Consider the following 15,225-nt stretch of genomic DNA (forward strand, 5'->3'; position numbering starts at 1 on the left):
TGAATAAGGAAGTGTCTGCGTTGACTATATCAAATAAAACGTCCAAAACGGACCACTTAATGTACGACACAACATCCTCTCACTAACGATTTGATGCAATACCAACCAGAAATAATAGGCTATGAGCTATGATGCATTGATTTTCACATCATCTTAGCAAAAAGGTGCTTTTAAATTAAATAATACTCTAGGTATCACTTAGGATCCAAAGACAGAAAAGGCGTAATACTGAAACAATGATAATGTCTTATAAATGGTTTATAAGGTAAATATAATTATTTGTTTTTTAATAACAATATTGTAGAAAGTCTAAGAGAGATAATCAGTACCTAGACACAGTCTGATTTTTTTTTCTTTCTTAAATGCACGCCAGTGAGACATAACTCGGTTTTTTGGTCCTAACCTGTAAGTGTAAAGCATGAACTTATCTACACTGCTAAAGATGTGCTGTGATATCTGGCAAAAGAACAATACAGCAGTCCAGGAGGTCAAGCTGTATACCAGCCTCCTGATACAGAATGATGATGATGATGATGATGATGATGATGATGATGATGATGATGATGATGATGATGATGATGATGATGATGATGATGATGATGATGATGATGATGATGATGATGGCATATTAGGGCCACATAAACATTTTAAAAAAGTCTGGACACTATGAATTTAAAGTCATAATGTTTCAGAAATTAAGTGTTTTATGAGAATAAAATCGTATCTTGTCTGTGTTACTCATGCATTATGGAGAATGTGGTGCATTTAGTGAGATTATACTTCTCTTTACAGTCTTTTGGTCCATCGTTATCAGTTTAGGGACTTTAAAGCGACTTTGCAGACGTTTGCGTTTGTTGCAACAAAAGAACCAGACTGATTTGGAGCAAATTGACTCTTTTGTGTAGGACGAACTGGAAGTGGTCGATTTAGGAGCTATCTGAGTTATAGTTGCGTTCACTTCAACAGGAAATTCTGAGCGGAGAGAGATTTTTAAGACACAGCTTTATTCTCGTAAAATTACAACTCTATTATCAAAATACTACGACTTTAATCTTGAAATATTACGACTTGAATCTAATAAAATTACGACTTTAATCTTGAAATATTACAACTTTAATCTTGTAGTGCTCAGATCTCTTTTTATTTTCACATGGACCTAATACACCTTTGTAAAGAAGAAATATCCAACAGAAAATTAGATAATAAATTAGATTTATTCAACTTTAGTAATAGAAAAAGTGCCATATTTGTTTTAATATGTTGCCTCAAACAACAGCACACATTGGTTCTTTAATATCTGTGGGAAAAAAAGTTGTATGGCTAATATCGGCCAATAATATTGCCCATCTCTAATAATAATAATAATCATAATAATAATAGTTGTAATTATGTAGAGTATTTGTAGACATGCTTCACACAGAAACTCACTCCTGAACTGCTGGTGAAGGTAAGCTACATCTGTAGCCACAGGTGACCCGGGGCTGTCATAGATGCCAATCTGTGCACAATGATACCTTTGAGCGGCTAATACCGTATATTCAGTGCATCCTGGAGACCATGGCCATGATTTAGATCAGGGGTGTAAATATCATGTTAGTTCAGGGGCCAAATACAAACTAGTTAAATCTCAAGTGGGCCACAGATTAGAGACGTTAAAACGAGCAGTTTTATCATTATTTTGCCCTAGTTTGCACCTCCATGTATAATAGCATTGAAAATATGTAAGGCACCAACAATATCCAAACAATAAATGACAGATATCAGTCCTTGCAGAATCTTAAATGTCCTTGATTTTGCTATCAATTTCTATTTAGTTTTGGGAAATTTTCAGGAATAATTTGATGAAAATTGTAAGATTTTGGAAAAATTGAGAGTACTTACAACAATCATGTGATATAAGCATGGGAAAACTGTGAGCCCTGGGAAAAAAAATTGTGCAGTTTATTTGAATTTGTGTATTTGGAGGTACTGAGATATCTGACACAAGATCTCTAACTGAATTAGTCGGTAATTTACACAGCGAGTCGTGTTTTTGCTCTCATTTTTACTTTCTCCTGCGGGCAAATCAGGAGCTTTAAAGGGCCGGATTTGGCCCCCATGCTTTGAGTTTGATTGATTAGGATTCAAACCTCCATCTCTCTGGATGTTGGACAACCTCCTCCTCCTACTGAGACAAGCAGCCGCCCTGTAATTCTTTAGTTAGCTTGTAATAGTTCATCTCACCAGTCTGTTATGGTGATGATTAGGGCTGGGCGATATGGACTAAAACTCATATCTCAATGTATTTTCTCAAAATGGCGATAGACGTAAATCTAGATATTTTTAACTCAATAAAGTCTTACCAGAATAACAATTCTGGGTTCAAGTTGCTGATGAAAAACGCCACAGACACACATTTATTAACAAACACCTACACAATATGTGCCACTTCCATTGTTTGGCTTTTTCTCCCTAGGGGTACGTAATGACACTACAGGGAGTGCTTGAAAGAGAAAGAGTGCAAAATTAACAAATAAAGCGTCAGTCTTGGTCCCACATGCATAAAATGACCGAAACTTATCAAAACTATCAGGAGCTACTAAATCAGAGTTTTTCAAAGTTGGGGTAGGGACCCCATGTGGTGTCGCCTGGAGTTTAAATGGAGTCGCCTGAAATTTCTGAAAAATTAAAATCGATTTCAGAATTTTTTTGATCTTGCTTTATTATTATTATTATTATTATTATTATTATTATTATTATTATTATTAATAAAACACACAATCTTAAACAACTGAGTTTCTATACTTATATAAATCTAGTTCATCTAAAATGCAGCAGAAAAATAAATATCTGAACTCAAACATGATCAAAAAGTAATTCTAGAAAAAAAATTGTCTTTGGGTCATCAGAAATTCTTGATATCATAATGGGGTGACGATCCAAAAAAGGTTGGGAACCACTACAATAAATACTTTTTCTTTCCACTTGTTTACAAAACAAATGTGTTTTCACTCGTTCATTATCCTCTATAGTTGTTTTTACATAGTTTTCTAAGCCAAACATTGCAGTCGGACACAGGGATATACGTGGATTCAGAGATAAGTAAAACAGGGTACTTGGGCCAAAAAAGTGTGAGAAACACTGCTCTAAGGGACAGCATGTGTGAGTGAGTTCTGTAGTGTGGCTTGTTTAGGGGAAGGTCTGAGTTCGGAGACAATCAGCATCAGCTGGTACTCACCCTGGCAGCTCTGGATGAGTAGGGGTCTTCAAACAGAGCCCAGACCTTCGGCTGCCAAACTTCACAGCAGCCCCTGGACCTGTCCGGACAGTCCTCGATCCCGAACCTCCTCGGTACGTCCCTCTCATCGTCCATGTCCTCCGGTTCCGGGGGCTCAAAGATATCCAGAGCTTCCTCCGCGTCCCGGTGCTGTCGGTAGGTCATCCAGCAGCACGGCTCCACATCCGTCTCATCGATGCCCCAAAAGGCCAGCTCCTCCTCAAACAACGGTCCGCAGACGTCCGCCGGACAGTGCAGCTTACCGGTCCGGTAGTAGTTGAGCACGTAGGCGAAGATGCCCGGGTGTCGGTCGAAGAAGAGCTCAGTGGCCGCAGGGGGCGCGGAGTCCGGTTCACTGCTCACCTGAGGGTCCGGGTCCGCCAGCCAGGCAAGGCGCGTCCCCGGCAGGGTCCTCAGGGTGCTCTTGTAGGTCTCGTGTCGGGTGCCGCCCACGTTGATGATGATTTTGTCCGAGTCCTCGCCTCTGGACATCTCCTCCTTCAGACATGTTTTAGATGGAGGTTTGTTGCCGGACTTTCGCCCCCGGTAAGAGGAGACGCACACGGAGCTGATCATTAGAGCTGCGGAGCTCCGAGCTTTAGAAACTGCTGCTAGACGCTCACAGCACCAGGAGCGCCCTCATGTCACTGACCCTGTGGCCCATGGCTTCAAAAGGACAACCAAGAATAAAAAAAAAAAAATATTTTTAACAATGATGAGGATGCACACCGCGCCGAAATTCTGCGCAGAAGCACCCGAAACACCCGCAGCTGTAAAAACTCACCAGCTCGGTGCCCTCACAGAAGAACCAGATGGTTCCGTTGTTGTTGCACTAAATCCCCGTCCATTAACACAAATATCCTGCTTTAGATCCAGTCTGTGAATTAATGAAGACTATTATTGCCAAAGTATCAGCTTTTTACGCATTCATCACATCCAGATATTCCACCTTATCCACAAAACTTACAACTACACTTTCCCCCTTTTTTCCTCTCTCATGACAAAGAAACGTGCAAAGGTTGTGAGCTCAGATCCCTCATAGATGTTCCCCAGCAGGGTGTCGCCGGATGAAAAGGAGCAGAATGCTGCCAGATGTGCGCTCGTCGCCCAGCTGTGGATATCTGTTGCTTCTCCTCATGGTCTACCTTCCCCTAGCGACACAGCCCGGTTGGATGCTGCGCTCAACAGGCTCCGCGGGTTAACTCTTTGATTGCTGAAGGTTGTCGTGAAATTCGACCAACCCCCCCCCCCCCCCCCCACCCCCTTAATGCAACCAATGAGAATTGGTGAAGTGTGAGATTAGTTTGCACCAAGATACAATGGTAGTAACCTTTGAGCTTCATCTTTTTGATTTCTGAAAAATTAATGTTAATTTTTTTTTTTTTTTTTTTTTTGTTATTGTGTAATAGACTCCCAGGTGCCGAATGTCAAAACTCGGTCACTGTTTCATAGTCGACGCATTTTGAACATTTAGCTCATTTTTCTTTCATAAAAACAAATTCAGCAGCATGTTCTATCAGTGCTAAAAATGTGTAAAATAAAATCTAAATGTAAAAGTTACATATAAATGTTAAATGTAAATCTAAATGTTAAAGGGACATATTATGAAAAATCAATTTTTGCAGTTTTTAAAAAAAAATTTTTTTATCACAAATGAGGTAACTTGAGTGTCCACTGGTGTTACGTACTGAACTGATCTCCGTACTGAAATTATAGCCCTAACCCTAAACCTAACATAATCCAATAAACAAGTAAAACACGCGTTGAAAACATTTTTTTTTTTTTTTGCAAAAATTAATGTGCTCGCATATATGCGCATATACAATCTCAGTACGATGCGCACTCAGTACATCCAGTCGGTTGTTTGTGGTCTGTGTAAATTATGCTGCGTTCACACCACGAAATGTCCGTACGACCAGATTAAATACAAAGTTAATGGATAGATGCGTCACAGATGCCAAATCTTTCCAGTGCGGCAGTGGCTCCCGATTTTACGCATATCCGCACATTCGTAAGAGTTGAAAATATTGAACTCCTGCGGCTGTTTCGCATGAGGAAAGCCAATCAGAGTCTTTGTTGACGATGACGTCAGGCCGTCAACACGGACACCGGTCTGTTCACACATTCAACCATGGAGTAGAAGCTGTGTGTGACCACCTGGAGCCTTTATAACCGGGACCGGACTAGGAAGGCGTTGGCGTGGAGGAGAATCAACGAGGAGGTGGCAGTAGCAGGTAAAAGTTGTCTGTGGTTTTCAGCTTTGAAAGTCGGCACTGAGCTAGGATAGCATTAGCCGCTAACACCGGCTTTTTTCACTGGTGGTTTATGTTTGTGAGAGGAGAAAAAGGAGCGCAGCTCCTCGCTTCAGCAGGCAGTGAAACTCACCGAGTTGGATGTGTCGCTGGTGGGCGGGGCTTCGCTTCAGACGTGCGTATGATGCGAATGTGGTACGTTTCATGTGGCAGATGCGTCCGGTGCCGTATTCGATGTGAACGCAGCATTATAACGCAGAGAACATTGCTCCATTTCAAAATGTTCTTAGTTTGTCACGTCACAAGCTAAATCAAGAAAGAAAATACCCTCCACTCTACTGGTACCTCCACCTATGGACTCCACCCCCAACCTGATGAAAACTTTTGCGAAAATCCGCCATTGTTTTCTCGCTAGAGAAGGAGTCACTTCAATCGCCTGTGATGAGTTCCTTTGAACATAGTGGTACTTTTTGGTCACTCCATCACTTAATTGCTCCAGTGAACAGTGTGTGTGTGCGGAGAAAGGGGGGGTCTATGCAAATCCAGGGGCACCCCGCAAAATAGAGCGCTCTCAAAGAACTCGATAATACCTCCCCTCTTGCTTAGTTTATGGTGTGTTTTGACCAAACACCAGCACAGATATGTCATTTAGATCACAGGGAACCGTTTTAAAAGGTGAAAAATTGGTATAATTTAAACAGTGGTGGCTGGCCAACAGAGGGCGCGAGGGCGCCGTCCCACCACTCACCATGTTTGTTACATTAAAAATAATAAAAATTAATAACGAATTAAAAATACTACGAAGCAAAGTTATATCTGAATTTAGATAATCAAATTAAATATTATAAAGATTATGATGTGTAAAGTTGTTTCTTTTATCTGTCTGATTGGTGACATGTTTCTTCCTTAGGGCGCAAAAATCTTTACCGTCCACTCTAGTTAAAAGTTGTGCATTCGCAATAACTCCTCTTCAATACGAGTCAATGGAATGTCTCTGGGCGCAGTTTACCAGCGCCCAGAGACACTGCGGCTGTGGAGAGTCGAATGCAGCCGGAACATTTACACAACACCCTCCTTCCACGATGGAAGGGGCTGACGTCACAGTGGTGTATGGGGTTTTATAATGTTTATTTCTTTAGTTCAAAATGATAATCCTAAATATTACCAGCAAAAAACAAAACAACAACAAAGACACACTAAATATAAGAAAAACACACAAGATTGCTACAAATTACACAAACATAACAGAGAAACATTCAAAACGACATAAGAAACAAACCAAGATGGAATAATTTAAATAATACCAACCACACAAAAACAAAATACACAAAATGAAATCAGAAACACACACATTGACACAGAAAACACACAAAATGATGATAGAAATGATACAGATCAGAACACTAATTGAAAAAACAAAGATCATTCTCCTGGTCCCACATCAGGAGGAAGATGACCATAAATGATAAAAACTATAGAAATAAATCTATTCATGAGGCACTAAATACTGTTTCTTTCCACCTATTTACAAAATTAGATTCTTTAAAATGTGTGTTATCACTCATTCATTCCATCATTATGATCTATAGTTGTTTTCAAATAGATTTCTGAGCAAAATGTGGTAGTTGGACATAAGGGGGTACTTGGATTCAGAAATGAGAGAAAGGGGGTACTTGAGCCAAAAAAGTTTGAGAACCACTGGTATATACTACTACTATATTTGTTCTTACTTGTTTATGGGTTAGATGACAATGTGTTTGAAAACAGTTCTGTGACTGCAATTGTCCTTACTTATTTGTTCAAAGCTACAAAAACCCTGTTTTTGGTGTATATCTATTTTGGAGTTGTTGCCCCCCCTGGAGAAAAATGCACCAGCCACCACTGCCTTTAAATCTAAATGGCACTAAATCACTCTTCCCCTCTCCTCACTCACTGAGCCACAGTAGGTGATGTGGACCTTGTGATCGACAGGTGCTTGTTATTGACAGGCACTGACCTGCCAACTTTCCATCATTTTTAAACATTTAACTTTACACTTGGCAAACGATTTAACATTTAGATTTACATTTATTTTTCATGTGTAAGCCTACATGTTTTAAGGAATGAAATAGAACATGAACATGGAGGAAAAAAAATGACCTAAATGTCCAAATTACGTCGGCTTTGAAAAAGTTTTTACATTCGACACCCCATAGCAGTCCCCTGAAGATCTCAAGTTGAATCATAAATCGATCCACAGGCCACTAAAAAACACCTGAATTCTACCAAAGCCCTTTGTCAGTCAACAGACCAGGATCAAGTAGCACTGAATGTGACGAAGCAAATTCAAAATCAGTTGTAATTTCACCACCGTTTATTTGAATGAAGTATAAATGTCCTCAAATTACCTTTAAAAGTTTGCATTTGAAGCAGATATTTTAATTTCTAGAGAGCTGAGATGTTATCTACCTGAATGTAGCAGAACAAGCTTTAACTATTAGTTCCACGATGCCATCTAGTGGATCATTTAGTTCGGGACATGTGATAAGAACCCTTACTCCAACAGCTCAGAAATGCTGATGCTTTCCCTGGTTAAATTTTGCTCACTTAAATCACAGGGACCAGGAAAAATATTCTGTTAAAATGTAATAGTGCTGTTCTATGGGTTCAATATCATGCCACAGACAATTTGTGCGTGCAAAAAGATTTTGCATGTGAAATGATGTTTTGTAGTTGCATTCAAACGAGTCGTGCTTGTAAAAAAAATCTGAACCCGCAGAAACATTTTGTGGCTGTGCAAAAAACCTTTGTCTGCAGAAATATTATTTGCAAACATGTAGATCAGTTTTGTAGTTGTGTTTTTTTTTCTGTGTGTGTGCAAATTAAATTTGTATCCGAAAAAACTTTCGCAATACAAAATATCTGTACGAGTGAGACATCTTGGGCTCGTGTGCAACACTGCACCTACGAGCTCGCAAAAAAAAAAACTACAACCACAAAACATTTTTACGGATTGAAGGCCAGTCAATTTCGTGCCACTAACGGCCAATCAGGACGCTGCATACTGGCGAGCCAAACAGCCAATGACAGAGGACTACTTCTTTTGAGGGAAGAAGAACGAAGAAGCAGCTCGCTTTTCTCGCTGCTAGCACTGAGAAACAATTTATTACAATACTACTTTATTACAATACTGTACATGTGAAGATCACGTGTGACAAACACAGATAATGATTGATGTAAATATTAACACAACATTAACATATTTGTATTCACTTTATTCAGAGGATGAAGTAACAGTGCGTACAGTGTGTAGGGGCCTTAATAGCATTTTCTGACCGCCACATGCCGGATAGTTCGAAGGGTACCTGCCAACCTGTGTTAGTCAGTCACGTGAAAACCTGACTCTCGGCGGGTATCAAAGGAACTCTTGCCGCTTTGCTAAACCTGTTAAATGTTGCCTGGCAGTACCTCAATCCTTTACATTATTGTATATTACTGACAAGACAGCAGTGTGGAGGACAGAGTTGATTCAGAACTGAATAAACACGGATCAGGGTTGAATGGAGTCAGGGCAGGGCTCAAGTAGAATCGACAAAACAGCGGGACCCTAACTAGCAACCGAAGCACAGAAAGCTAAAATTAATATGTAACCTCGTAAATGGGACCATATCCTTAATGTAAGGTGAAAGACGTGGAAAAGGACAATCTTAAACACCTAGGCTTGCACTCTGTAGTCTACATCACATTATTTATTTTCTATAATGCAACTCAGCCTTCACTTACTTGGTCTTCGGCCATTGTTTCTCAGTGCTAGCAGCGAGAAAAGCGAGCTGCTTCTTCGTTCTTCTTCCCTCAAAAGAAGTAGTCCTCTGTCATTGGCTGTTTGGCTCGCCAGTATGCAGCGTCCTGATTGGCCGTTAGTGGCACGAAATTGACTGGCCTTCAATCCGTAAAAATGTTTTGTGGTTGTAGTTTTTTTTTTTGCGAGCTCGTAGGTGCAGTGTTGCACACGAGCCCAAGATGTCTCACTCGTACAGATATTTTGTATTGCGAAAGTTTTTTCGGATACAAATTTAATTTGCACACACACAGAAAAAAAAACACAACTACAAAACTGATCTACATGTTTGCAAATAATATTTCTGCAGACAAAGGTTTTTTGCACAGCCACAAAATGTTTCTGCGGGTTCAGATTTTTTTTACAAGCACGACTCGTTTGAATGCAACTACAAAACATCATTTCACATGCAAAATCTTTTTGCACGCACAAATTGTCTGTGGCATGATATTGAACCCATACTGTTCTAAATAACAAGATTATAGTGGACTGTAGAGTTTTCTTTGTGTTAATCCTGTACTCCTTAAATCCACCAATTGTTTTTGAAACATTCAAGAGTTGTTTTATTAATAGTAATACCATGGGTTAGTTAATCATACTCAAGGTTGGTGGTTTGTGCAAATAACATTAACTTCTTATTGATCATATATTTAACTAGTAATAAAGCAATAGTAAATAGTTGTCATTGCCGACTGAGGAAGATCTCAGTCTTTGTTTCCTGTGGTACATCTTTTATCCTCTTTCCTCACAGACTATTACCGTCAACTGGAAGAGGAATCATGTGAAATGTCCAATATGAAAGAATAATATCAAAGTTATGTTAAGTTGAGGTTTTGTTTATTCGGGCAAGGTTTTTCAAGAAGACATGAAAAGAAAACAAAATGAATCTGTTGGAACTATTGATATCAAAGTTAATGTTTTCTTTAAATTGTGTTTATTTACAAGGACAAAGAGTAAGTGAAACCACAACATTTGTTTTTCTTTTTTTATTATTATTTTCAGAGTATCACAGTGCATCTATACATACATACATTTCACATTTATATTCGTTGCTGTACATCTTAGTTGTAAAAAAAAATCACAAGAGGATTGATCTATTTTAAATACAAGATCTCAATACTCCATTTTTTCCCCAAGACAGGAATGTATAAAACAAAAAAAACTATAGTAACAACAAAATTAGAATACAAATATGCAAAGTTCTCCACCACAACATTTGTTTTTCATACAGCAAAGACTCCTCATGTAGATGAAATGTGAAGTCCACAGTTTTAGTCCACTTCTTCAATAGTTGGACCCTTTGTGCTGGCCCCTGTCTGCCCACCACAGCCTCCAGATGGCGCTGCTCCCTGGTACAGTTTAGCCACAATTGGCTTGCACACTTTCTCCAGTTCCTTCTGGTGATGCTCGTACTCTTCCTTCTCTGCCAGCTGGTTGTTCTCCAGCCATAAAATGGCCAGGTTACACTTTTCAATGACCACCTTTTTGTCCTCTTCGCTGATCTTTCCTTTCATGTTCTCATCCTCAACACTGCTCTTCATGTTGTAGGCGTAGGACTCCAGTTGGTTCTTAGCTGCTACTCGGTCTCTCTGAGCGTCATCCTCAGCCTTGTACTTGTCAGCATCCTGCACCATCCGCTCAATCTCTTCTTTGCTGAGGCGGCCCTTGTCGTTGGTGATGGTGATTTTGTTTTCCTTGCCCGTGCTTTTGTCGACCGCCGACACATTTAGGATGCCGTTGGCATCAATGTCAAAAGTGACCTCCACTTGGGGAACACCCCGGGGAGCAGGAGGGATACCTGTGAGCTCAAACTTTCCCAGGAGGTTGTTGTCTTTTGTCATAGCTCTCTCCCCTTCATAAACCTGAATCAAGACACCTGGTTGGTTGTCTGCGTATGTGGTGAAGGTCTGAGTTTGCTTGGTTGGAACTGTGGTGTTTCGTTTGATTAAGGCTGTCATCACTCCACCTGCTGTTTCAATGCCCAGAGAGAGGGGAGCTACATCCAGCAGCAGCAGGTCTTGGACATTTTCTGAAGTGTCTCCCATGAGGATAGCAGCCTGCACTGCTGCACCATAGGCCACAGCTTCATCTGGATTGATGCTCTTGTTCAGTTCTCTGCCATTGAAAAAGTCTTGGAGGAGCTTTTGGATTTTGGGGATTCTCGTTGAGCCACCGACCAAGACAATTTCATTGATCTTTGACTTGTCAAGCTTGGCATCGCGCAGGGCCTTCTCCACGGGTTCCAATGTTCCTCTGAAAAGTTCAGAGTTCAGTTCTTCAAAACGGGCTCTAGTGATGGAGGTGTAGAAGTCAATTCCCTCAAACAGGGAGTCGATCTCAATGCTGGCCTGGGTGCTTGAAGACAAGGTCCTCTTTGCTCGCTCGCATGCTGTGCGTAGCCTTCTCACTGCCCTTTTATTCTGGCTGATGTCTTTTTTGTACTTTCTCTTGAATTCTTCTACAAAGTGATTGACCATACGGTTGTCAAAGTCCTCGCCCCCAAGGTGAGTGTCTCCAGCTGTGGCTTTCACCTCAAAAATGCCATCTTCAATGGTCAGGATGGACACGTCAAAGGTGCCTCCACCAAGATCAAAGATGAGTACATTCTTCTCTCCTTTTTTACCTTTATCCAGGCCGTAGGCAATGGCTGCTGCCGTGGGCTCATTAATGATCCTCAGAACATTCAGTCCAGAAATCACTCCAGCATCTTTGGTGGCTTGTCTTTGGGAGTCGTTGAAATATGCTGGCACTGTGATGACAGCGTTGGACACTTTTTGGCCCAGGTAGGCCTCAGCTATCTCCTTCATTTTGACCAAGACCATGGAAGAAATCTCCTCTGGATAGAAAGCCTTGGTCTCTCCCTTATATTCCACCTGGAGTTTAGGTTTCCCACCATCACTGATCACCCTGAAAGGCCAAAGTTTCATGTCTGACTGGACAACTGTGTCAGTAAACTTCCGCCCAATGAGCCGCTTAGCATCAAAGATGGTGTTACTGGGGTTCATGGCCACTTGGTTCTTGGCAGCATCTCCAATCAGCCTCTCTGTGTCAGTGAAGGCCACATAGCTGGGGGTGGTCCTGTTCCCCTGATCGTTGGCAATGATTTCTACTTTGCCGTGTTGGAAAACCCCAACACAGGAGTAGGTGGTGCCCAGGTCGATGCCAATGGAAACTCCTTTAGCTGAGGACATCTTGCTTCTTTATGTTCCTGCAAGGATTCAATAAAATAATAAAAAAAATCATGTAAAACTCTTGTATTATTATTAATTTTTGTGACTTTTGTTTAAAGGTTGTACAACATGTTTATTCAGATACCTTAATGTCAAATATTTGAAAAAACTTAAACATTTTTCATGAATAGAAAGTGTTTGTTACAAATTAGCTACATACTCTTTAGGGCTCAGTGTTTCATCAACAATACTTTATCAATTTTATATCTATTATTTCTCCATCTCCAATGAGTACAGCAGCATGTCTGATGTCATTAACATTTCATTAAAAGCAAAAGTTTAGTTACAAATGAGTCAGGATGTTTCTGCTACAACAAGTAAAATTAGTTTATGTAGTATATAATGTAATTTACATAAATAAATAAACAATGTTATTAAGTAGTTAATATAGTTCCAATATTAAGATATGTTGATTAAAAAATTAAAGGGAATGTTATTGTTAATATTATTTCAATTAAACTGATCATGAATATTTTTTATTTGAGTAATACATTTATAGAAATAATGTTACTCTTGCTTTTATGTCTATTGAAATACAGCAAAACAAAATTGGCATGCCTGTTATTTACAATATAGTAGCTTTTGTATTTATTGCTGTGTGGTTTTCAGGCAGAAAACAACTTAAAAGTTCTCCAACTTGTGATTCCCAAATGGTCAAATTATTTTAATGTAAATAAAAACAAAATTAGGATTATTGGCAACCTTAGATTGGAAAACTTGACTATAATATAACCTTGTGAGTGTTTCAGATCTTATATTTGCACAGATGTATAACAGGCTGTTGTTGGTGGGATTGTTATCATTGTTGACATTATTTCAATCAAACTGAACATCAATATTATTTTAATAATTTTGAAAAATAATATTACTCTTGTGTCAATAGGAATACAGAAACAACAAATTTGGCATGCATGTCAGAGGCTAGTTATTAATGTAGTTTGTGAAATTTAAACTAAAAAACAAATATAAATCTGCCTCATATAACATATAAAGGAATAAGTCTGTTTATATATATATATATAGTTAAATGTCAAACATAGTAAAAGGTGAATGTTCTTACCGTCAGTGATGGATCAGTAAGTGTGTGTAGCTCAGAGAGAAATGGTTCTTCTCAGAGATTCTTCTTGTTTCTCCTTCAGTGTGTGAAGCTCGTGCCTGGACTGGCTCTGACTTCCTCTTTTATCTCTCACCGACATGTTTCCAGAACCTTCCAGACGCTTCTGCTCCTCCTCCTCCGCTCAGCGGTGGGAGAGCGTGAGAATGTTCCAGACGGACACAGATGATTGTGGAACATTACAGATCGTGGACTTCATCTTTATATTTGTCAAAAAAAACAAGTCACTGAGAGGCTGCTCGGTTTGACTCTAAACTACAGTTGGATCTGAAACTGCTGCTGTCAGTAGCTACTGACGGAGGGACAGGCGATCTTTTTTTTTAACCTCCGTTTTAATTTATCACTTTTTTCCCCGTGTTGAGGTCTTCAGTTAGTTGTTGAACGTGTCATTTATTATTTGTGGAAACTAAAAATCCCACAACGTCTTCTTTGTTTATCTCGGTTTCCTTTTTAAGTTAGCAGTGTTTTCTAGCAACAGGAAATAGCAACCGGTTTCAAAATAAAAGCGTTAAAAATAATCTACGCCATGGCTGCCATTAAATTAAAGCACATCACACACACTTTGAACAGTAAAGAGTTGTGTTTTGAAGAACAAGGATATGGATTTTCTATGTAATAATGTGACGATATTTAGCTTCTGAACTTTTCCAATTTTGAAAAAATTAAAGATCATGTTGTGCTATTTTTTACCCATCTCCATTTGTTCGAAGAACCCCAACAAAATAGTATTTGAAATTTATTTTCCAAAACACACTTGTTTGGAATTTTAGCCCTCTGAAAAATCACTTAAATGACAGTTCTAAAAACAGGTTGTTTTCGGGCCTTCGTGCAAATGCATGAGTGGGCGTGTCTGTAGACGCAGACTTCATGTTTCTCTCTGAGAAGGTGATCATCACAATTTTCTCTTGTTGTTTTCAACCAAAAAAACTGCCCATTACAGTTAAACACATGGCTATTTAAGCGGTTATTATGATTGTGAGTTTGACAAAAAGGCTGCTCCACAGCCTGCGTTTATCACAGCAGCAGCGGAGTCAGTCTGCTGTTTCGTATGTTTCAAACACTCACTAGGGCTGCTAAGTCGCTTTCTTGTCATTTGCACATATTCTGACCACAGAACTCATCCATATAAGATAATAGTCCACTGTTTTGTCCAACCGCTGCGTAGCATTGGATCACAAATACGTCAGATCACCTCAAAGGTGATACAAGGCGGTATAACAGATACTAAAAATGGAACTGATTGTGAGCGCTTCAGATTATTTATGTACTGGATTATTTAGATACTGAATGTAAATATATTATCTGTAGATAAAGGGACTAGTGGTTAAGGGAGAAGACTTGTAATTGTAGGCTCACTGGTTCTAATCTCCCTGGTCCATCACTGTGGGATGTTGATCAGTCCCTTATATTAACCCTAACTGTTCCCTGGGTGCTACACCGTGGCTGCCCACTGCTCCTCAGGGAGGGGTTAAATGCAGAGAACACATTTTGTGCATATATGACAATAAAGTATAATGTATATTCTATATTAAACTGCAGTGTGTGTTACCTGTTAA

General features: G+C 39.6%; 2 protein-coding genes across 3 annotated transcripts in view; both read right to left on the reverse strand.

Moving 5' to 3' along the window:
• Positions 1-4,380, reverse strand: part of LOC114466786 (potassium voltage-gated channel subfamily C member 4-like) — a 31,529-nt gene extending 27,149 nt beyond the window's left edge. For both annotated transcript variants that reach the window (XM_028452514.1, XM_028452513.1), the window contains exons 1-2: positions 4,041-4,380; positions 3,218-3,922 (exon numbers count right to left, since the gene is read on the reverse strand). In XM_028452514.1, coding sequence (XP_028308315.1) covers positions 3,218-3,832 — 615 coding nt within the window. In that variant the 5' untranslated portion in view covers positions 3,833-3,922; positions 4,041-4,380. The remainder of the gene's footprint in view (positions 1-3,217; positions 3,923-4,040) is intronic.
• Positions 4,381-10,351: 5,971 nt separating this feature from the next.
• LOC114466784 (heat shock 70 kDa protein) lies at positions 10,352-14,083 on the reverse strand. Its single transcript, XM_028452511.1, has 2 exons — positions 13,616-14,083; positions 10,352-12,533 (listed from the first exon to the last, which is right to left on the reverse strand). Exon 2 carries the CDS (start codon positions 12,514-12,516, stop codon positions 10,597-10,599), a length of 1,920 nt encoding a protein of 639 aa, XP_028308312.1. The 5' UTR covers positions 12,517-12,533; positions 13,616-14,083; the 3' UTR covers positions 10,352-10,596.
• Positions 14,084-15,225: the final 1,142 nt, after the last annotated feature.

The sequence above is a fragment of the Gouania willdenowi genome, chromosome 7, assembly GCF_900634775.1.
Source record: "Gouania willdenowi chromosome 7, fGouWil2.1, whole genome shotgun sequence".
NCBI classification, from domain to species: domain Eukaryota; kingdom Metazoa; phylum Chordata; class Actinopteri; order Blenniiformes; family Gobiesocidae; genus Gouania; species Gouania willdenowi.